The 23,197-nt window shown below is 48.9% G+C and overlaps 1 protein-coding gene across 1 annotated transcript; it reads left to right on the top strand.

Annotated features, from left to right (window-relative positions):
* The first annotated feature begins 20,678 nt into the window (after positions 1 to 20,678).
* LOC131855517 (uncharacterized) lies at positions 20,679 to 22,158 on the top strand. Its single transcript, XM_059206793.1, has 3 exons — positions 20,679 to 21,148; positions 21,609 to 21,800; positions 21,946 to 22,158. Exons 1-3 carry the CDS (start codon positions 20,735 to 20,737, stop codon positions 22,156 to 22,158), a joined length of 819 nt encoding a protein of 272 aa, XP_059062776.1. The 5' UTR covers positions 20,679 to 20,734.
* Positions 22,159 to 23,197: the final 1,039 nt, after the last annotated feature.

Genomic DNA, 23,197 nt, shown 5'->3' with positions numbered 1-23,197 from the left:
TCAGCGGAGCTATCTTTAAACAGAGTTAAACCGGTACCATACTGTACTACATACAGACCTCTAAAGAATATAATAATAGAAAAATTCAATAAAGATTGCAACAGCATAGATTGGAAGTATATAGAGGGACTAGCTGATGTTAATGAAATGGTTGTAGCCTTCAATAATTTTATGCTTGGATTATTTGATCTCCATACTCCAGTGAAAACACTGACAATTAAGCATCCTTCTCCTCCATGGTTGACAGACACACTGAAACAAATGATGAAGATCAGAGACGACAGCCATAAAAGGTATAAAAAAACAAAATTAGAAATGCATAAACTTTTTTATAAAGACATGAAAGCCGTAGTAAAAGCAGCCATTGTTTCAGAGAAATTTGCCTATTATAACAAATACATTAACAATCACATTCATAATCCTAAAAAGTTATGGTCCAACCTTAAAACATCTGTTCTCCCAAAGAAAATGCGTGGGGACTGTATTCCTGAGTCATTTGACAACCCAGATGCCTTAAACAGCCATTTCCTGAATTTACCGGGTAGAGATTCTGTTGAATTGTCTGAACTTACATATTATGAATTCAACCGATTTAGTAAATCTGTATTTCAGTTTAGCACGGTTTCAGAACAGGATATCATAAATATTATTAGGACACTTAATACCAATGCTCAGGGTACTGATCTTATTTCACTTGACATGATCAAGCTCACTTTACCATATACACTTAGTGTCATAACTACTATAGTAAATAAATCAATTACCTCAGGCATCTTCCCAGACTTATGGAAGTGTTCTCTAATAAAACCAATACCGAAATCTTCAAATCCAACTGAATATAAGGATCTTCGTCCAATAAATATTCTCCCTTGTATTTCCAAGTTATTGGAAAGGGCTATAAGTCGACAACTTACTACTTATTTAGATAAAGAAAATATACTCCCAAAATTTCAGTCAGGTTTCCGTAAGTCACACAGCACCACTACCGCTTTACTTGATGTTATTGACAATACAATAAATGAGCAGGATCAGGGTAGGGGGACAGTCTTGGCTTTGTTAGATTTTTCTCGCGCTTTCGAAACAATAAATTCATTATTGTTGCTGTCAAAACTGTCATACTATGGATTTGACTCTTGCGCAGTCTCCTGGTTCCATAGTTATCTCACTGGACGAATGCAGATAGTGGAGATTCAATCAAATTGTGGATCAAGAAATTATTCAGCACCTAGATCAGTACACAGAGGAGTGCCTCAAGGATCAATTCTTGGTCCAATTCTTTTTATTCTGTACAGTGCTGATATCATTGATTGCATGCAGCATTGCAAATATCATCTTTACGCAGATGATCTACAATTGTATATTGATTGTCACCCGAAGAATACACTAGGCAGTATTAGAAAATGAAATGAAGATCTAGAGAGAGTTAGTCTGTGGTCAAATAAGAACTGCCTGGTGCTTAATCCAACCAAATCAAAATATATAATTCTTGGTACAAAGAAACAGGTGAATGGTATTATAGAACGTATGACATTGCCTGTTTCTATAAATGGGAAATCTATTGAAAGAGTAACGGAGGCAAGGAATCTAGGAGTTCTCTTTGATTCTAACATGAATTTTGAGAAACATATAATTGAGGCCACCAGGAATAGTTTTTATCGACTTAAGCTTTTATACCAAATTAGACAATATCTTTCGGTGGAATAGAGGATAAAGTTGTGTGAGTCTCTTGTATTATCAAAGTTGAATTATGCAGATGCAACATTTGGACCTTGTGTACAGAATGCTTGCGCACGTTTTTGTTATCATGTTCCTCCACGTGCACATGTCACACCTTATCTCAACAAAGGAAATATGTTGAAGATGAATTTTAGAAGACAGTTACATTTTGCTACTCTCTTATTTGGAATCATTAAAACAAATGAACCTTCATATCTTGTTGAAAAGTTGTCGTGGTCTCGTGATAGTCATAACTATCGCACAAGGGCCTCCTCTCATCTGCTTACTACTCAAAAACATAGAACTGCGTCTTTCAGGGGCTCTTTCAGATACTCCGCTACGTCTTGCTGGAATAATATTCCGCCTCCATTACGTGCTAAAACCACAAAATATAGTTTTAGTAAATGTCTTAGAGAATATCTCATTAATAGTCAAAAATTGTCTAATTAAATTAAATTACCTTTTGAATCTGCACGATGGGCACGGCGGTGGATGGTGGCTTGATGTAGCGGAGAATAATCCCTCTGAGTTGTGTTTTTTCTTGTTGTGCTTGTAGTATTTTAGTAACTGTAGTTTTTTTCTGTTCCTTAATACTAATTTTAAAATTGTAATTGTGTACGTGGCAGGTCTCGAACACGTGTAAAAATTTTGCTGTCAGTAACAATAATGACATCTGACAGATGTCAAAGGTCAAAATAACTGACATCGAGCTGTACGTGTTGTCACTAATGGCAGGCACAGAATACCAGCGCCGTGACAGTTAGCTATCACGGCATATGCTGAGTGTCAGCCATGTTGCCAACCATATTTAGAAATAATATAAGATAAATTATTGTAATTGTTCTAAGTGTGTATGTATGTATGTATATATGTATATGAGTGTGGGTGTGCATATGTGTATGTATATATATATATATATATATATACAGCCTTGGCCAAAAGTATTAGGCACCCCAGAAAAATGCACAATTCATGTTTACCAATTGAACAATGAATAAATGCTTATCTTAGATGGCATACCGGGGTCACAAATACCTTCCTAGAAAAGCAAAACTCTATTTTTGATGGTACATAAAACACCTGGTGACTGAAAAGAAAGGATTCAATTTTTTGCATTATTATTAGTTAATGTTTGGTTACTTGTATTCAAGACTCTAATTAGTAAACAAGTTTTTATATCTAACTCATTGATTAAATTGACGCCCAATTTACTTAAAAATACTGAAAATAAGTGAAATTAGTTAAAATCTAGTAAAAAATATAACTTCTCCATGAACAGGGGAAGTCGCAAAAAGAATATACTAAGTTAGTGAAATGTTCGCGTTTCGCCGTGCAATTTGCCATCAAACGGTTTGCTCAGGCTGGCAGTCATGCTAATAATCCAAAAACAGGCAGAAAACGTGTGACTTCGAAGCATGAGGATAGAAAATTAATACGCGAATCTATGAAAGATCGGAAGAAAACATCATCAAACCTTGCTGCTGCTTTGTCCGAAGAGGCTGGAAAGCCAATAAGTGCTCGGACCACCAGAAGACGACTTCAAGAAACGGGCTTAAAAGGATACAAAGCCAGGAAGAAGCTCTGGCTTTCAGAAGCTAACAAAAGAAAACGGCTTGAATTGGCTCTACGGCATTGACATTTTAGTGAGGAAGATTGGGCCAATGTGGTGTGGTCTGACGAATCTAACTTTGAAGTAAGTAAATTTTACTGCTTTTGTTATTAATAATCATTGTCAGCTATTTATTTTACTGAAATAATAAAAGTTAGGGTAGTTTAAAAAAACTTTTTATTTTCATTTTTCAACAGATATTTGGAACGCCAGGTGTGACCTTCGTGAAGCGACGTGTGGGCGAAGAATACCATTCAGATTGCGTTGTACCTACGGTAAAGCACGGAGGAGGCAGCGTAATGATCTGGGGCTGCATGGATGCTCAAGGGGTTGACGAAATGTTTGTTTGTGAAGGTCATAAGAACAGCGAAAAGTACATAAAAGTGCTTGAAACTGCGCTTATACCTTCGCAAACGAGTATTTTCGGCGATACCAACTTAGACGGAGTTATATTCTAGCTAAACAATGTACCTTGTCACTTTGATATATTGGTTTACCGAAAACAACATTGTATTGTTACATGGGCCAGTACAGCCCCCAGATTTGAACCCAATTGAGCATCTTTGGAGCATTTTGAAGCGCATGATTAAAGAGCATAGTACTACATCGAAAACGGCATTAAAAATGGGTTAGTACAAGAATGGCATGCCATTATAAGGGAGGATTGCACTATGCTTGTACGCAGCATGCCAGCTAGAATTAGTGCAGTAATGAAATCCAAAGAAGAACCGACTAGATTTTAAGTTTTTTTTATTCTTTTTTGTGTAATTTAATGGTAATAAATCAATTCAAAAAGTATAAGTTGTTTTTAATTATTATTTTTAGTAAAATGTAGGGTGCCTAATACTTCTGGCCAAGGCTGTATATATATATATATATATATGTGTGTAAAGTGTATAATTGTCAAATGTATATGTAAAAATGGTTGACAATAAATGTTTTTCTTTCTTTCTTTCTTTCTTTCTTTCTTTCTTTCTTTCTTTAGACTCATTTATGGCCTATAAGGCTGCCCCCGAACAAGTAGTGTACAGCTCGCCCCCCGCGTCCCCAATGACTCAGACTGACACTGACGAATTCGAGGACGACTCCCAACGGCTCCCGCCGCTTCCCCCAACCCAAGCCGACCAGGCCGAACCCGCCTCTCCGTCCATGGAGCAGGACGACTCCGTCGCGGAGCTTGACGCTCCTAGTATGGAGCTCGACGCCATCCGCGACGGCGACGTCCCCTCTCCCATCCCCCCGGTCTCCTCAGACGAGGACGATTTTATTCTTGTTGGCAACAAGCGTGCCAAGAAGGCCCAGGGCTCCCAGCCAGCCAAAACAAAGCGCGCCCATGACGGCACCGCTAAAACCGCCCCCGGTCCGAGTGCACGCAAGTCGCACCCCGAGACCAAAGCCCCGCCCCCCGTCATCATCCAGGACAAAAGTGCCTGGAACACCGTATCCAATATGCTGAAAAACAAGCACATCAACTTCAGCCATGCAAAGGCTACCGCGTTAGGGATCAAAGTCACAGTCCCATCATCTGACGACCATCGTCGTCTTACTACCTTCCTTCGAGAGAAAAACATAGGTTATCATACCAATGCTCTTGAGGAAGAGAAAAAGCTCCGCGTTGTAATACGCGGCTTACCCAAGGAGCTCTCTACAGACTCCATCCTTGAGGACCTTCAGTCCCAAAATTACCCAGCGCACGAGGTACATCGTATGTATCAGTCGCGCTCTCGCAACAAGGCCGCTATCGACCTTGTGCTAGTCATATTGGACTTATCTCCCGAAGGCAAATCGATCTTTGACATAAAGAGCGTTTGCCAACTATCCTCTCTATCCGTAGAGGCGCCTCGCAAGCGTACCTACCCCGGACAATGTTACCGTTCTCAGAATTACGGGCACTCTGCCCGTAATACGCATCGCTCGCCCACGGTGCGTTAAGTGCCTAGGCGATCACGCCACCTCAGATTGCGGCCGTAGGCCCAATACCCTCACACCCTCCAGTTGCATCCTCTGCCTCACAGACTGTGTGCCTTACCGCGGTTGCTCGCGCGCCCCGCGTCCCGCCAAAAAGAAGGCCACCCACACCCAGGGCAACCGTGCTCCGGCACGTGCCCCCGCCAAGGCTCAAACACAACCCGAGCCACTCCTACCCGCCCCTCTGCCTGCTAACAATGCCTGGATTAAACCCCCGGCAATTATAAACCAGGTAGCACCCAACCTGCCCGCCCATGAAGCCCCGCCCGCCCAGTCGGCCCCGCCCGCCCATCGCCCCCGCCCATGCCCAACAAACCCGTCCCCAAAACCCTGCCCGCGGCCCCCAAGGCCAACGGCAGCTCCCTCGCGCAGGACTTCGCATTGGTCGCTCGCTTAGCCAGCACCATCGACCCTAACGAGATTGCCCTTCTGGCCTCCAAGCTCCGCCTGTATAAGGAGTCGCCCCAAAATAGGCTCACAGCCGTCTGCGAGCTCATCGGCGTACTTACCGCCATCCTCAATTTTAACCTGTAATTATGGGTACTCGAGCTCAGAGAGAAAAGCCTCGGTCCGTTCGAATAGCGTTTTTTAACGCGTTCGGATTAAAAAAACAAAAGGAGGAAATCGCCTCCTTTCTCACTGACCACCAAGTCGATATTCTCCTCGTGCAGGAGACCCTACTGAAACGTTCAGTCCGCGATCCTAGAATCGCCAATTACAACTTAGTTAGGAACGACCGCACCGCCTGTAGAGGCGGCGGTACGCTCATATACTATAAACGGTCCCTACATTGTATACCGCTCTCACTCATATGGAGGCCTCCGTCTGTCTTCTCGGCATGACCGGCCACCGACCGCTCGCCGTGGCATCCGTATATCAGCCTCCCGGCAAACTACTGCTGGAAAGTGACCTACGCGCCCTCCTAGATATCAACAGCGCCACCATTCTGGCTGACGATTTGAATTGTAAACACACCCGCTGGAACTGCCACGTGTCCACGACAAACGGCCACAAACTAGACAGACTAGCCGACTCGCTCGAATTCGAGATAATCGCCCCGCTCCGCCCTACTCATTATCCCCATAACGTGAACCACCGACCCGACATACTGGACATGGCACTGCTGAGGAACGTAACCCTACGGGTGAGCTCCCCAGAAGTCCATGCCGAGCTTAACTCGGACCATCGACCGGTAACCCTCCTTTTGGGCCCTCCGCCCGACACGCCACTACCAACCAAAACAATAACAGACTGGCAACGACTCGAGAAATCTCTCGAATCGACCGACACACCGATACTCAACCGTATTCCCGACGTCATAGAGTCCACCGAGGAAACTCTCATTGCGATCGACTCGCTTACTAACCACCTGCAGTCGGCAGTCAAGGACTGCTCCAGGGAGGTACCGGCGACGGACGACCATCGCTGGAAGCTCCCTGATGATGTAAGGAGGTTAATAAGCGATAAGAACGCAGCCACTAGAGCGTACGATCGGTACCCCTCCGAACCGAACCGGGTGCGCCTGCGAGCCTTACAGTGTAGCGTTAGCACATCGCGCACATCCGGGACGGCCGGTGGAGCAAGCTCCTAGATGAGATAACGCAATGCCACACCGCGTACTGGCGCATTGCGAAATCTCTCAAAACCGACCAACAGACAAACGACATGCCCCCGCTAGTCCGACCCGACAACACTATAGCCTTCTTCGACGAAGATTAGGCTGAGTGTCTAACGTCCAACTTAGAAGCCCAATGCTCCCCCAGCACGCTCCCAGTCGAGGCAAGTCATCTCGAGAAGATAGACACCGAAGTCGAACGTATCGCGTCCATCCCGCCCACCGAATCTCGCTCACCAGTCACGCTTGATGAGGTCAAAACGCTAGTTAAACAACTACCCATCAAAAATCGCCCGGCTCAGACAACAGATCCAATAAACTAGTTAAAAGTCTGCCCTCTCAACTCGTACTATTACTCGTCGCTATATTTAACGCGACGCTGTCCAACGCCATATTTACAGACAGCTGGTAAGAAGCCGTGGTCATTGGCATCCCCAAGCCCGGCAAAAATAAATCCGACCCGTTCAGTTATCGTCCTATCAGCCTCCTCAAGGCTATAGGCAAGCTGTACGAGCGACTCCTCCTCGCCCGCCTAAAGGAGTTTATATACTCCAAAGGCCTGCTCATCAATGAGCAGTTTGGCTTCCGAGCCAAACACTCATGCGTCCATCAAGTGCACCGCATCACGGAGCACATTCACAAAAACACTCTGTACTTCGCCACCAAGTACCCCAAAGGAGGTACAGGCGACCCGCACCCCATACGAGCCGGCGTCCCTCAGGGCGCCGTCCTCTCTCCGATGCTCTACTCGTTGTACACCAACGACATCCCTAAATTCTCCGACTTAAAAGTCGAAATATCGCTGTTTGCCGATGACACGGCTCTCTTTACATCCGCCAAGTCCCGTGCGAGAATAGCCAGATGCATTCAGAAAGCCGTAACCATACTGGGCGAATGGTTCCGTCGGTGGCGCATAGAAGTCAATCCCGAAAAAAGTGCAGCAGTGTACTTTAGCAGGGAATTCGACTCTATGAATCACCCGATCGAACTATTCGGCCAAAACATCCCGTGGGTTTCGAAAACGAAATGTCTCGGCGTCACCCTAGATAGGAAACTAACGTTTCGTCCTCACATCAAGCGTGTCCGCGACCGAGCCGCCTTTATACTATGGCGACTCTATCCTTTTATTAACAAGCACAGTAAAATGTCGCTTCGCAACAAGCTGACATTATACAAGGCTTGCATCCGTCCCATCATGACCTACGCTAGTCCCGTATTCGCCCACATACCCTACTGTTTAATCAACAGACTACAGGTCATACAGAATAGGTTCCTGCGTCTAGCCACCGGTGCGCCGTGATTCGTTCGCAGCGTAGACCTCCACCGCGATCTTAATCTGCCCTCCATCAAGCAGTTTATGAAGGAAGCGTCTCGACGCTACTTCGACTCTGCCCAATCCCACCCTAACCCGCTTATAGTCAGTGCAGTCGACTACGCACCGAGGAGTAATATCCGACATACGCGACAACGTCGCCCGAGGCACGTTCTCATTGACCCCGACGACCCCATAACGGCAGGTAACCTCCCCATGGGCCCACCCGTTCCACCCCGACCACACTTTTACACACACACGACACCGTCCTCGCCGGCGAAGGCGACGACCTCAAACACACAATATCGCGCATTTGCGCATCCGTGCGCCCGGGCGCGCCACACCGGCGCCCGGGCGCCCCTCCGATCGATCTCCCGTCCAATTCAAACGGGGATCGAAATTACGACGGCCTTAGCCGAGGTTCGAACCCCTAGCGGTGCCCTCAGACTAAAGTCATATCCGTCGGGCAGGAGTTGGTCTTCCGCCGCTCCATATGTCCTTCCGCGGGTTTGGAGTGCCATCTGCACTCGCCCCATAACGTCCGGTGAAGCTGTAAAGGCCAGCTACGGCCAACAGCATTAGAGTAGTCCGAAAAAAAAAAAATTGAATAATATAACAACCACTATGGAAAGGTTTCCGTAGTTTAATTTATTTAACTAACCTAATAAAAGTACACCCTTGGGGATCCGTGGATAAGATTATTCAACCAGTGATGGATGAAGTAACTATAATTTTATAAGTAATACTACCCCGCGGGTAAATACCCCGTACCCCGGCCACACATAAGTGGAGGGAATAGTAGCATAATCACATCGACTGTATTCGTACTAAAAGTATTCATTAGATCTCCATGGTGCTGTGGTAAGCTCTGCGCATTAATATGACATATATTCAAGGTACGACCGGTGCTCACGACCGGTGTTCCCGGCTGAGATAGGTGGAAAGAGAAGGTTCAAGTATCGATCCATCAAGCGACTGAAAAGAATCATTCGAACTATTAGCTGTACAAAAAGAATCATTATCAGACATTTAAGAATAAATATAATAATAATATATATAATATAATATACACGGCAGGATAAAAAAAAAATTAAAAAAACTGTTGTGCTGGGCTGTACACCAGCACTCAACAGCCGGCACACCGCATACAGCTCAACAACCACCACACTGGTGACCCCGACGTGATCACAAAGAAGCAATAATGAGTGATAGTAGTGACGCTAAAACGCCGTGTTCACAAGATGGCGGAGACGAAAATGTTACCAAGCGCCGTGCACATAAAGCGGGCGTTTCCTACAAACGCCGCATGGCAACCGACATATCGACGGTAAATTTAAAGGTTCCGGCTTTCGCACCACGCAATATTTAATTAGAAATATGTAAATTTAATAATAAATTTAATTAATTTTGAGAGAGTGCTGTTTTAATAGACTGAACTATGCAACTACCCGCCAAAAAAAAAAAAAAAGTTTATACGGTAGCGATAAGACCGATTCGACAGGAAGTCTCGTATAATGAGTGGTAGCCTGTCGGGGATACCTAACTGATGGAGCTTGTAAATCAAGCCGTTGTGCCAGACTTTATCGAAAGCTTTGGCGACATCGAAGAATAGAACGCCTGTACCTCCTTTGGGGGACTTGGTGGCGAATTACAGGGTGTATTTGTGAATGTGCTCCGTGATGCGGTGCACTTGATGGACGCACGAGTGTTTGGCTCGGAAGCCAAACTGCTCCTTGATGAGCAGGCCTTTGGAGTATATAAACTCCTTTAGGCGGGCGAGGGGGAGTCTTTCGTATAGCTTGCCTATAGCCTTGAGGAGGCTGATAGGGCGGTAACTGGACGGGTCGGATTTGTTTTTACCGGGCTTGAGGATGCCAATGACCACGGCTTTTTTCCAGCTGTCTGGAAATACGGCGTTGGACAGCGGTGCGTTAAAAATAGTGACGAGTAATAGTAATAATTGGGAGGGCAGACTTTTAACTAGTCTATTAGATATGCCGTCTAGGCGATTTTTTGATGGGTAGTTGTTTAACTAACGTTTTGACCTCATCGAGCGTGAATGGTGAGAGAGATTCGGTGGGCGGGGTGGACGCGATGCGTTCGACTTCAGTGTCTATCTTCTCGAGATGACCAGCTTCGACTGGAAACGTGCTGGGGGAATATTGGGCTTCTAAATTGGACGCTAGGCACTCAGCCTTATCCTCGTCGAAGAAGGCTATAGTGTTGTCGGGTCGGACTAGTGGGGGCATGTCGTTTGTCTGTTGGTCGGTTTTAAGAGATTTCGCTATGCGCCAGTACGCGGTGTAGCATGGCGTTATCTCTTCTAGGAGCTTACCCCACCGGCCATCCCGGATCTGCGCGATGCGCTCTGTAGCCGACGTGCCTCGCGACTGCGAACCGGACCTGTAAAATAAAACTAAAATATTAATAAAAATAAAAACACATAAAACATATAGAAATAACCATAATGTATATATAAATCCATACTTACCTTTTACTATATATATGTATAAATTGATGCTCCACTGGTAAAATATATTGTTCGTTTGTAGGGTGTATCTGTAAAATTTAATGTTACATACCTGTATACCTACTTATTTGATAATTAAATTGATCCCACCGCTTGTGCGTAGATAGCGACACCTATAGCAGTTATCACTTCCCTCGCACCGCACGCGAACGCGTCCACTATCCTCACGCTATATATGCGCAAGCGACACGTACAACTGTACACTTCTATCGATTTTCATTACTGAATATTTCACCACTCCACGCTTAACTGTATCGGATTCAAGTGGTCTTCGAGCCAGATCTTCACGTGGAACTGTAAAATATTCAACTTATGTTCCATACACCGCCTCGCACGCGCCGCCATTTTGATATCACGGTGCGCACACGAAGCGCATGGAAACAAGAAACAGAAAATATGATGAAGAAATCCTCGCCACACGACATTCAATCAGAAATATTGAAGAAGGGAATAGCAGAAAAAGATAACCTTGCCAAACGACCAATGACGGATGGGAATAGTATGAAAAAAGCATCCAAAGTGAGAAGGCGTCTACCAGAAGAAGTTCCAACTCCTTGGAAGCACGTAAAAAGCAACTAGAGTACGAAGCAGCGAAGGCGAAGGCCAAAATTCAAGAAGAATTAATCGAGAAAAAATTACAAGCCGACCTAGCTGTTTTGGAAAGTACATATAAAGGTCAATCAAGAAAGAAACAACATGAACAAATTATGGAGTACAGTAAAATAGAAATAAAAAAAATCGGTGATATTCATATGAGTGACGACCAAAATCAAGAACCGATCTCTCGATTAAGTAATAATTCTGAACAGATGTGTCAAAGTGAAATCATAAACTGTAAAATTTCAAATATTAATAACGAGATATTTGACTTAAGTGCAAGAAAAATAAATGAACTAAATTTACCAGTGCAAGAATTATCAAATATAAACCTTAAAAACTACGAACATTTAAAACATATGGACTGTTATAAGTTGTGTTGTGAAAATGTGAAACCGAAATTATTAATCGGACAGGACAATTACCATCTCATTTCACCTGAAAAGGTAATAATAAAGGGACAGAATGAGCCATGCGCCACCCTGACACCTCTAGGCTGGTGCATCCATGGCGTATGTCCAGATCGACGTCATAATTACGAAAAATCTGTGAGCATGTGTGCTACCGCTATTGAAACATCGTCAGTGCAACAGAGTTCGGTCGCCTGCGCCTCCGTCAGCCGCTACCCCCGCCACACCTGCACACCCGCTGCAATCGTCGCATCTCTTCCACGGGTGATAACGCACACAGGTGCATGCCGGGACACGACGACTTTGACGCCTGTACTTCACGAACTTTTACTACGCTGCGAATCTACAAGTGTAGCCAATGCAATTATGAATGAATTACTGATACCTAGATGGTATTGTCGTGCTCTCAATCAAAGCGAGAGAGATAGCATGACTGCTATGGACACTGTTATGAAAAAGGCGCGTGCAAGCGAGACATTAGAATTGCACTTGTTCTGTGACGCCTTGCCGACTGCGTATGCAGCTGTTGGATACCTGCGCGCACATACTGAAACCCAAGTGTGCGTGTCATTCATGGCTAGAAAAAGAAGTATTGTTCCTATAAAGAATTCAATACCACGAATAGAACTGCAGGTCCCGGAATTAACAAGTCGCCTCGCTGATACTATACAAAAGAAACATAGTTTGAAACAAAACAAGAGATATTTCAGAAATAAATCGATGATTACGGTTCACTGGAATAAAAATAAAAAACGAAATTATAAAATATTCATCACAGATAGATTCCGCGAAATTCATAAAATGTCTGATACGAACAAATGGCACTGCATACCTATAGATAAAATTATAGACATAAGTAAAAAGAATAGTTTACATATTTTACACACAGATTGTAAGTGGTTCCGGATGGCGAAAGAGAAGACAGGGTTACTGCATCTGAAAATGAAAATAAAAAAAATACTAACGAAAATCTTGAAATAATACAATATAAAATACCAGGCAGTCACTTACCTCTGCCAAATCCCGATATGTTTTCATCTTGGCTTCGTTTATTGATATGTACTGTAATCATATTATTAATTGTAGATAGTAAAATCTACACCTGGAAAGATAAACTGGAACGGACAGCAGATGTGAAGACGAAAACTGGAATACCTACCAGATCAGTTACTCGCTTGGCACTCCTTGCCTGTGGTTAAATCGTGTCCCTGAAGTGACACTGGGCGGAGTTTGTAGCCGACGTGCCTCGCGACTGCGAACCGGACCTGTAAAATAAAACTAAAATATTAATAAAAATAAAAACACATAAAACATATAGAAATAACCATAATGTATATATAAATCCATACTTACCTTTTACTATATATATGTATAAATTGATGCTCCACTGGTAAAATATATTGTTCGTTTGTAGGGTGTATCTGTAAAATTTAATGTTACATACCTGTATACCTACTTATTTGATAATTAAATTGATCCCACCGCTTGTGCGTAGATAGCGACACCTATAGCAGTTATCACTTCCCTCGCACCGCACGCGAACGCGTCCACTATCCTCACGCTATATATGCGCAAGCGACACGGACAGCTGTACACTTCTATCGATTTTCATTACTGAATATTTCACCACTCCACGCTTAACTGTATCGGCTTCACGCTCCTTAATGCTACACTGTAAGGCTCGCAGGCGCACCCGGTTCGATTCGGAGGGGTAGCGATCGTACGCTCTAGTGGCTGCGTTCTTATCGCTTATTAACCTCCTTACATCATCAGGGAGCGTCCAGCGACGGTCGTCCGTCGCCGGTACTTCCCTGGAGCAGTCCTTGACTGCCGACTGCAGGTGGTCAGTAAGCGAGTCGATCGCAATGAGAGTGTCCTCGGTGGACTCTAAGACGTCGGGAATACGGTTGACTATAGGTGTGTCGGTTGACTCGAGAGATTTCCCGAGCCGTTGCCAGTCTGTTATTGTTTTGGTTGGTAGTGGTGTGTCGGGCGGAGGGCCCAAGAGGAGGGTTACGGGTCGATGATCCGAGTTAAGCTCGGCATGGACTTCTGGGGAGCTCACCCGTAGGGTTACGTTCCTCAGAAGTGCCATGTCCAGTATGTCGGGTCGGTGGTTAACGTTATGGGGATAATGAGTAGGGCGGAGCGGGGCGATTATCTCGTATTCGAGAGAGTCGGCTAGTCTGTCTAGTGGCCGTTTGTCGTGGACACGTGGCAGTTCCAGCGGGTGTGTTTACAAATAAAATCGCCAGCCAGAATTGTGGCGCTGTTGATATCTAGGAGGACGCGTAGGTCACTTTCCAGCAGTAGGTTGCCGGGAGGCTGTTAAACGGATGCCACGGCGAGCGTTCGATGACCGGTCATACCGAGAAGACAGACGGAGACCTTCATATGAGTGAGAGGCGGTGTTTGTAGCGGTAGTGGTTGTAGCAGTGTAGGGACCGTTTATAGTATATAAGCGTACCGCCGCCTCTAGAGGCGGTGCGGTCGTTCCTAATTATGTTGTAATTGGCGATTCTAGGATCACGGACTGATCGTTTCAGTAGGGTCTCCTGCACGAGGAGAATATCGACTTGGTGGTCAGTAAGAAAGGAAGCGATTTCCGCCTTTTGTTTTTTTAATCTGAATGCGTTAAAAAACGCTATTCGAACGGACCGAGGCTTCTATCTCTGAGCTCAAGTACCCATAATTACAGGTTAAAATTGAGGATGGCGGTAAGTACGCCAATGTGCCTATTTTGGGGCGACTCCTTATACAGACGGAGCTTGGAGGCCAGAAGGGCAATCTCGGTAGGGTCAATGGTGCTGGCTAAGCGACCGACCAATGTGAAGTCCTGCGCGAAGGAGCTGCCGTTGACCTTAGGGGCCGCGGGCAGTGTTTTAGAGATGGGTTTGTGTAAGGGCATGGGGGGGGCCGATTGGGCGGGCGGGGCCGATTGGGTGAGCGGGTTGGATGCTACCTGGCTTACAATCGCCGGGGGTTTAATCCAGGCATTGTTAGCAGGCAGAGGGGCGGGTAAGAGTGGCTCGGGGTGTGTTTGAGCCTTGGCGAGGGCACGTGCCAGAGCACGGTTGCCCTGGGCGTGGGTGGGCTTCTTTTGGGCGGGACGTGGGGCGCGGGAGCAACCGCGGTAATTTGCGGTGTGTCCCTCTGTGAGGCAGAGGATGCAACTGGAGGGTGTGAGGGTATTGGGCCTACGGCCGCAATCTGAGGTGGCGTGATCGCCTAGGCACTTAACGCACCGTGGGCGGCCGAAGCAATTACGGGCAGAGTGCTCGTAATTCTGACAGCGATGACACTGTCCAGGGTAGGTACGCTTGCGAGGTGTCTCTACGGAGAGATGATAATTGGCAAACGCTTTTGATGTCGAAAATCGATTTGCCTTCAGCAGAGAGGTCGAGAATTATTACAAGGTCTATAAGTGTCTTGTTGCGTGAGCGCGACTGGTACATACGATGTACCTCGTGCGCGGGGTAGTTTTGGGACTGAAGGTCCTCGAGAATGGAGTCTGTAGAGAACTCCTTCGGTAAGCCGCGTGTTACAACGCGGAGCTTTTTCTCTTCCTCAAGAGCATAGGTGTGATAACCTATGTTTTTCTCTCGAAGGAAGGCGGTGAGACGACGATGGTCGTCGGATGATGGGACTGTCACCTTAATCCCTAGTGAGGTAGCCTTTGCATGGCTGAAATTAATGTGCTTATTTTTAAGTACATTAGAGACCGTATTCCAGGCACTTTTGTCCTGGTTGATAACGGGAGGCGGGGCTTTGGTCTCGGGGTGCGACTTACGTGCACTCGGACCGGGGGTGGATTTGGCAGTACCATCATGGGCACGCTTAGTTTTGACGGGCTGGGAGCCCTGAGTTTTCTTGGCACGCTTGTTGCCAACAAGAATAAAGTCGTCTTCATCTGAGGAGACTGGAGGAGCAGGATAGGGGACGTCGCCGTCGCGAATAGCGTCGAGCTCCATACTAGGAGCATCAAGGTCCGCGACTCCGCGAGTCGTCCTGCTCCATGGACAGAGAGGCGGGTTCGGCCTGAGTTTGGAACGATGGGGGAATCGGCGGGAGACGTTGGGAGTCGTCCTCGAATTCGTCGGTGTCGGTCTGCGTCATTGGGGACGCGAGGGGCGAGCTGTACACTAAGTGCACAGGCTTGACGGCTTTAAATGCTATAAAGGCATTTAAGATGTCGGGACATTTTTTTTTTCCAGGAACTGTGAGAACAGAGGCATATCGGCCTCTAATAAGGACATTTTTCACACAAAGGAATAAAGAATAACAATATAAAAATGAGATAAGAGTACTTAAGATAAGAACGGTCGTCGGCGGGTGCAGCCGACGGCGTCAGCGGGGGCCTCCCTGCCGGGTGAGGCAGGGGGGTGAGTGCCTATTGATATGTGACCCTAATATGTAAGATCACTAATCTTATTGTGTGAAAAATGTGTACCTAAGCGAACCTACTTGGTGGCGTCGGCGGCGGGCGGCAGGCGTCGGCGGGTGTTGGTGGCAGCGGCGGCGGCTCGGATCGGCGCATCGCGCAATAGGCGTGACGCACCTCCCTAACTCACGACAGTCCGTGCCACTGAACGTCCACACACAACACTTCACTTCACTTGAACGAGGAAAGTTTCTCCTTCAGTCCTCACAACACAACACTACACACGCGGAAAGTCCGGTAGCACTGTGTCGGAACGGATGCCGAGAGCGCGGTCGGCGCGGGACACGGAGGCCCCGGGCCACGCTAGGTGCACCTAACACGCGGCAAAGTAGAATGAACGCGCGATCGTAACTTTTTTTTTTTTTTTTTTTTATTAATAATGGAATTGCGCTTGGTCTTACCTCATCTGATGGTAAATGATGGCAAGACCTAGGATGTAGCGCGCTTACCCAGAAGATATCTATTCACCATAGACTTGAAGAATCCGGGGTTGTATTTCTCCGGGAACACAAAAGCTGGAAGTGTGTTCCACTCTTTGGCAGTGCGTATTAGGAAGGACGATGCGAACCGCTCAGTGCGAATGTGTGGAATTTCCACGACGTACGGATGAAGTCCCAGTGGTCGTCGTGAAGTTCGGTGGTAAAAACGAGAAGGAAAGATCAAATTATGTAAGTCCTGTGCGCACTCGCCAAAGTGTATCCTATAAAACACCGACAGACTGGCCACTTTGCGTCGATGTTCTAGCGTCTGAAGTCTAGCTTTTACTAAAGTGTCATCTCCAATTAACCTCAAAGCTCGGCGCTCAACAGAGTCCAAGGCAGCCAGCTGATATTTGGCAGATCCATCCCACAAGTGGCTACAATACTCCATGCACGATCGAACTTGAGCTTGGTATAGATTTAGAAGCTGTTCCGGCGTAAAGTATTGCTTTACCTTGAAGAGGATGCCAAGTTTTTTAGCAGCAGTCGCTGCTTTTTCCTCAATTGAGCGACCAAAATTAAGGTTAGAGGTAAGGTTTAGACCTAACAGGCCAAGACCATCGGTGAGTGGTATGGACACACCCTGGAAAGTAGGAGAAATATCGAATTTACTCCGTTTGGCACTAAAAAGACACGCCTGCGTCTTGGAGGTATTGAACGCAACTCTGTTAGCTTCTCCCCATTGGGATACAGCACTCAGAGTCGAGTTCACCCTGTCTACCATCTCCTCTCTGAGAGATTGGATATCGACCTTACTTGCTCGTGCATCAGAGACATATCTCTCCGCAATTGTGCTGTCGTCCGCGTAACCAAACATGCCCGGTCCTAACAGATCGTAAATATGGAGCAAAAAGAGAGTTTCAGAGAGAACAGATCCCTGAGGCACTCCAGCATTGATGGCTATGAGGTCTAAAGTGTCACCATCAACGTCAAATTACTGAGAAGGTTAGCGTGCCAGATCCTATCGAAAGATATGTCAAGTAAGACAACTAGAGCCTCGCCATGCTTGTCGACAGCTTCACCCCATAGATGTGTGGCATGAATTAGAAGAACACCAGTAGAGCGACTCTGGCGAAAGCCGTACTGACGGTCACTAAGAAAGTCATGATCTTCTAAATAGCCAAGGAGTTGAGTATTCAATACACGTTCCATCACTTTACAAAGTATGGAGGTTATTGAGATGGGTCGATAATTTGAAGGATCAGTTCTACTACCTTTTTTGGGCACTGGATGTACGTTAGCTAGCTTCCACGGCTTAGGGACAAGACCAGTTCTTAGAGAGAGACGGTATAACCGTGTGAGAATAGGAGATAACTCGGGAGCACACTATTGCAGGTACACCATCAGGGCCACTGGCTTTGTTGACATCCAGGTTACGTAACGTTTTTAAAACCTGTTTCTGAAAAATACGAATCTCAGGCTGTAGAGGACAGCGTGGAATAACATAAACTATGATTAATAATAATGTAAATATAGATATTATAGAGATAAGTTTATAATAACGTAAATGTAACGGTATGAAAAACGAGTAATAATGTATGTAAACAGCGTTTAGTCATGTAAATATAAGCTATATGTTAATATAACTATAACGAACTAGATATAAGTAATGTTCCTGTTATAGTTGTAGTGTTTCACTATTGTTAAATGTGAAAATCGATGTAAGTCAAAGATAATTTACCTTGTATTTATAAGAAATACTGTTGTGATGTTTATATATGTGTACTTTTTAGATAGAGATCTATGAAAAGTTCATATGTAAATAAGAATTATACGGGGGAAAACGTGTTACAGAGGTAATAACATCGAAAAACTCCAAAAGTCATAATAAAAATTAACTTTAGAATCGAGCTAAAAACACGGAGCTCACGATAAGGTATTGCCTCTGGAATACGTAACCAACGAAATTTGTAATGGAAAAGGGTGCCTAATTATCACGTGTACAGACGCGACGAAAGGTCACCGGCGGGCAAAGGGTACCGCGGCACAGCGGTACTAGTCCGCCGCGACGTAGTACACGTGGAATTAGAGCGCCCCGAGTTCCGCGTCATGCGCACCATAGGCGTGCGCATCAATGTCGACGGCGCGGAACTGAAGGTCCTGGCAGCGTATCGCCCCCGGTGCCTGAATTTTGCCCCTCCGATATCCGGAACGTACTGGATGGGAGGAGCCCTACCCTGCTAATGGGCGACCTCAACGCGAAACACACGGCTTGGGGTTCCCGTCTTGTTTCGCGGGTAGGTCGAAGGCTCCTCCAGGATTCCCAAATCCACGGGTACGAGGTGTTGGGCCCTGCACACCCCACCCACGTACCCACGAACCCGAGACATAACCCAGACGTTCTGGATATAGCCCTGGTACAGGCTGTGCCCTGCCCGGTGACATTGGAGGTGCTGTACGACCTCGATACGCAGCACCTCCCTGTCCTAGCCACGCTTGACCTCTCCACCACCACCACCTCGACGAGACCGTCGAGGCGGCGGATGGATTGGCGCGTTTTTCGCGCAGAACTGGAGCACTTGCACCTCGACGGCGACCTATCAACGCCCGAGGGCATAGAGGCCGCCTCCGTCTTCATGACGGAGCGAATTCGCTCCGCCACTGAGGCGGCCACTACCACCGTAAACGTGGCTTCTCGCCGTCGAGAGGAGCTGCCATACCATCTGCGCGAAAAACTGGCGCGAAAGAGAGATCTCCGCCGCCTATGGGCTCGCACCCGCTGCCCGCGGGTCAAGCGTGAGCTCAACTGCCTGGCTGCGGAGCTGTCGGAAGGGATGCGGGACTGGCGTGGCTCCTCCTGGGAGGCCGTCATCTCCCGGGCGGACGAACACGCCACCACCCTGCACGCACTCAACCGACAGCTCACCAACGCACGACCCCCGTCTGCCCGTTGCTAGACGAGACGGGCAGACGTTGTTACGCAGCTCAGGACCGGGCAGAAATCCTGGCACAGCACCTGGAGGGGCAATTTACGGCCAATCCCGTCGCCGCCGACGCACCACGCACTGTCGTCGAGCACCACGAGCGAGTCGTACGTCGCGTATGCGAATTCCGTACCGCTCCGTCGCCGGACGTAAACGAGGTGAGCTTCGTTTCGCCCGGCGAGGTAAGGCGGCTCGTCAGCCGCCTGCCGAAGCGCAAAGCGCCCGGAGCGGACGGGATCAGCACCGCAGCGCTCGCACAGCTGCCCCGTAGAGCCCTAGTATGTCTAGTGAGGCTCTACAACGGCATACTCCGGACCGGCCACTTCCCCAACAGCTGGAAGTTGGGTAGAGTCATAGTCCTCCCGAAACCCGGCAAGGACAAACGTCTGCCGGCAAGCTACCGGCCCATCACTCTGCTCTCGCACGTAGCAAAGTCGTTCGAGCGCCTTCTGCTCCGCCGCTTGAAACCGACCCTGTCGCCTCGCGACGAACAGTTCGGTTTCAGAGGCGGACACTCGACGACTTTGCAGCTGACGCGCGTGCTCCACCACATGGCTGTCGAGCACAACCGCGGCCACTACACGGTCGGCGTATTTCTCGATATAGAGAAGGCGTTCGACCGTGTGTGGCACGACGGTTTGGTGTCGAAATTGCTCGACACCAACACGCCGTCAGCATACGTGCGAGTAGTGGACGCTTTCCTCTCGGGCCGGAGCTTTTACGTTTCGGTCGAGAACTGTGACTCTACCACACGCCCAATCGCCGCCGGAGTCCCGCAGGGCAGCTGCATCTCGCCAGCGCTCTACGCGACGTACACAGACGACATCCCCACCTTGAGGGATGAGCTCCGAGAGGGGGAGAGGGATGTCGTCCTCGCACTATTTGCCGACGACAGTGCCTTCCTCACGTCGTCTCGCCGAGCCTACGCAGCCGCTCGCAAAATGCAGCGGCTGTTGGACCTGCTCCCCGAGTGGCTGGATAAGTGGCGTACCACCGTTAACGTGGGTAAAACGGTGGCGCTGCTTACCCGCCCCGGGGGCAAATATCCGCCGCCCCTCGTATTGAGAGGCCAGCCCATCCAGTGGGAACGCACAGTGCGTTACCTAGGGGTGGAAATCGACCGGTCGCTGCGTATGACGCCGCAGGTGGACCGGGCCGTTACCCAAGCCAAGGCCGCGCGCGCTATGCTGCGACCGGTCTTGCAATCCAGGCTGCAGCTGCGGACGAAGGTAGGCATTTATAAGACCTACATTCGTTCGCGGCTCACATATGCCGCCCCCGCATGGTACGCACTGTGCTCGGCCTCACAGCGGCGGAGACTGCAGGTCCAACAGAACGCCGCCCTCCGTCTGTGCACAAATGCCGGACGGTACGTCCGTAATGACGTGATCGCCCGCGACCTCAAGGTCCCATCGGTGGAGCAGTTCGTCGTCCGGTTGACGCGCGCGATGTTCTCGCGCGCGGACAGCGGGCGCGAAGCGCACCTGCGCGACCTCGCCCCTCTCCACGCGCGCCCACCGGACGCCACTCGCGCGCTCCCGCGCGACTTACTCTCCACCGAGTGATCACGTCATTTACGTGACGTGGCGGCGTTAAGCCGGCTCGGCGAGCGACTTTAAAACAGTCCTCCCACACGACTCCCTCAGCCGGCTGCTGGGAAGCAGCCGGCTTCCGGCCGGCCGGCAGGCCGGCCGGTAAACGAACGACGCTGGGGTGGCACACCCCAGCAGTACGCCCGGGCAAAGAGCCTATGCTCGAGGCCCGCACCCGGCGGTCCGTAAGGACCAGCGGACGACCTCGACTGACTGACTAATGGAAAAAAAAAAAAAAAAAAAGTCGCTTTCCAATTTGTTGCTTGTTGAGTTTACCGTTGGTCGTGTGATCCTCTGTGAGATTCCGGTTCGCCGTCGAGTCTCCAGAGTGAGCCCCGCAACTGGTGCCCACTTGCGCAAACTGTTGAGAGCGATACAGTGCGTAATCCAACTACACAAAGTGTACTTTGTCTAGCGAGAGAACGCGCTAAGATTGCAGACCGAATTTGTTGGTGCAAATTCGTCGCTGCAATCCAACTGCGATTGTCACCAAAGTGACTGCTGCCCTTCAGGGCCACAACCCACCTTCTTAGAAGGTTCGCAGTGGGGTTCCAACCCCCACACTACCCTCTCCAATCCCGCAGGTGTCGCCTCACGGGGAGGACAAGTGCACCTGCGTTAGATTGGTTAGGGCGCGGCCTGGATTTTTCAGGTCGTGTCGTGTCCCCAACGCAGGAGCAGACCCAAGAGCATGTCCCAACGGGGAAAAGCCCCTAGGAAACCCCCCGATAGGGGTAACCCACGCACAGTAGTGCGTCGGGACCTCACGGACCCGACCAAGCTCGTCCCCACCACCGAGTTGGGGACATTCCACGCTCGCCCGGGAACCAAAGGTACCCCCCCTGCCCTCGCGGGAAGCGGCAATGATGCCGCCGACCGGGAACAAGGCGGGGGGTAACGGGAGCACAACCTGGCCCCTCGAAAAGGCGCACGCCGCCGTCGCCGTCGTCGCCGGCTCGAGGTGACAAGAGGAGGGACATGGAGGAGTCCCCCCCGTCCGACATCGACCTAGAGAGGTCGCCTCCGAGGCCCCAGTTCCGTCTGGTGGACAGGAGCAACCAGCCCCTCCCCCAGACAGGTGCAATGCGGCGATCGCCGCTGCTGCCCCCGCGCTCATCTTCTCCCTCATCTGGAAGCGGGGAAGAAGAGACAGACGGGTGCTACTACGGCGACGCCCACTCGTCACCGCAGTCCCCTGTCCCCACACCCCGCGCCTCGCCCCGCGCCTCACCCCGCTCGTTCACCTTGAACCGGGGTGACTTTGACGTAACGTCATACGCGGGCATTGCTAGTGACCCGACAATGGAGTCAGTCCCGCCGCCCGTCCCCTCACCAAGGACGAGGACACCTCCGTCGTTTGCGGCGATAGCAGCAGGACCGTCGTCCTCAACCGCCACTCCGGCGGCAGCACCGGTCGTGCCAGCCCCCCCCCAACCCTCGGGAAGCGAAGGGCCAGCCACTGCGGCGGCTAAATATCCGCCTATAGTGGCTGAGAGGTTGCCGAACTGGACCCGCCACTTTGCGAATCTGGCGAGAGTCCTGGGCGAGGCACCCAACGCCCGCCCCTTCAGCACGGGATTCCGATTTCTCCCTAAGTCGGATGCGGAATTCCGTGCTATACAAAAGTACCTGGTGGAGGCTAGCGAGAGGGATCCCACCATAAGCTGGTACTACTACAGCCTGGCCTCGGAGCTACCGACCAAGGTAGCCATAAGGGGCCTCCCAGCGGACACCCCAATCGACAGCATAGTGGAGGCCCTGGAGCACAGGGGGTTCGGCGTGCGTTTGGTGCGCGGCATTCCGGCGCGCCGCGGCCGCCCCGGATGCATATTCCACGCACAGCTGGACCCCATGGCGAAAGAGGAGCTCGCTCGGCTATATGCCGTCACAGAGCTCCTCTGCATGCGAGGTGTGGTCATCGAGGCGTGGAAGCCGGCATCGGTGCTCGCGCAATGCCACCGATGCCAGGCGTTCGGGCACGCCTCGACAAATTGCCACCGTCCA

This window comes from Achroia grisella, unplaced genomic scaffold, assembly GCF_030625045.1.
Source record: "Achroia grisella isolate CSIRO2021 unplaced genomic scaffold, CSIRO_AGI_Agris_v1 utg1455, whole genome shotgun sequence".
Classification (NCBI taxonomy): Eukaryota; Metazoa; Arthropoda; class Insecta; order Lepidoptera; family Pyralidae; genus Achroia; species Achroia grisella.
Note: the sequence above shows the minus strand (reverse complement) of the source record. Positions and strands in the feature narration are given on the sequence as shown.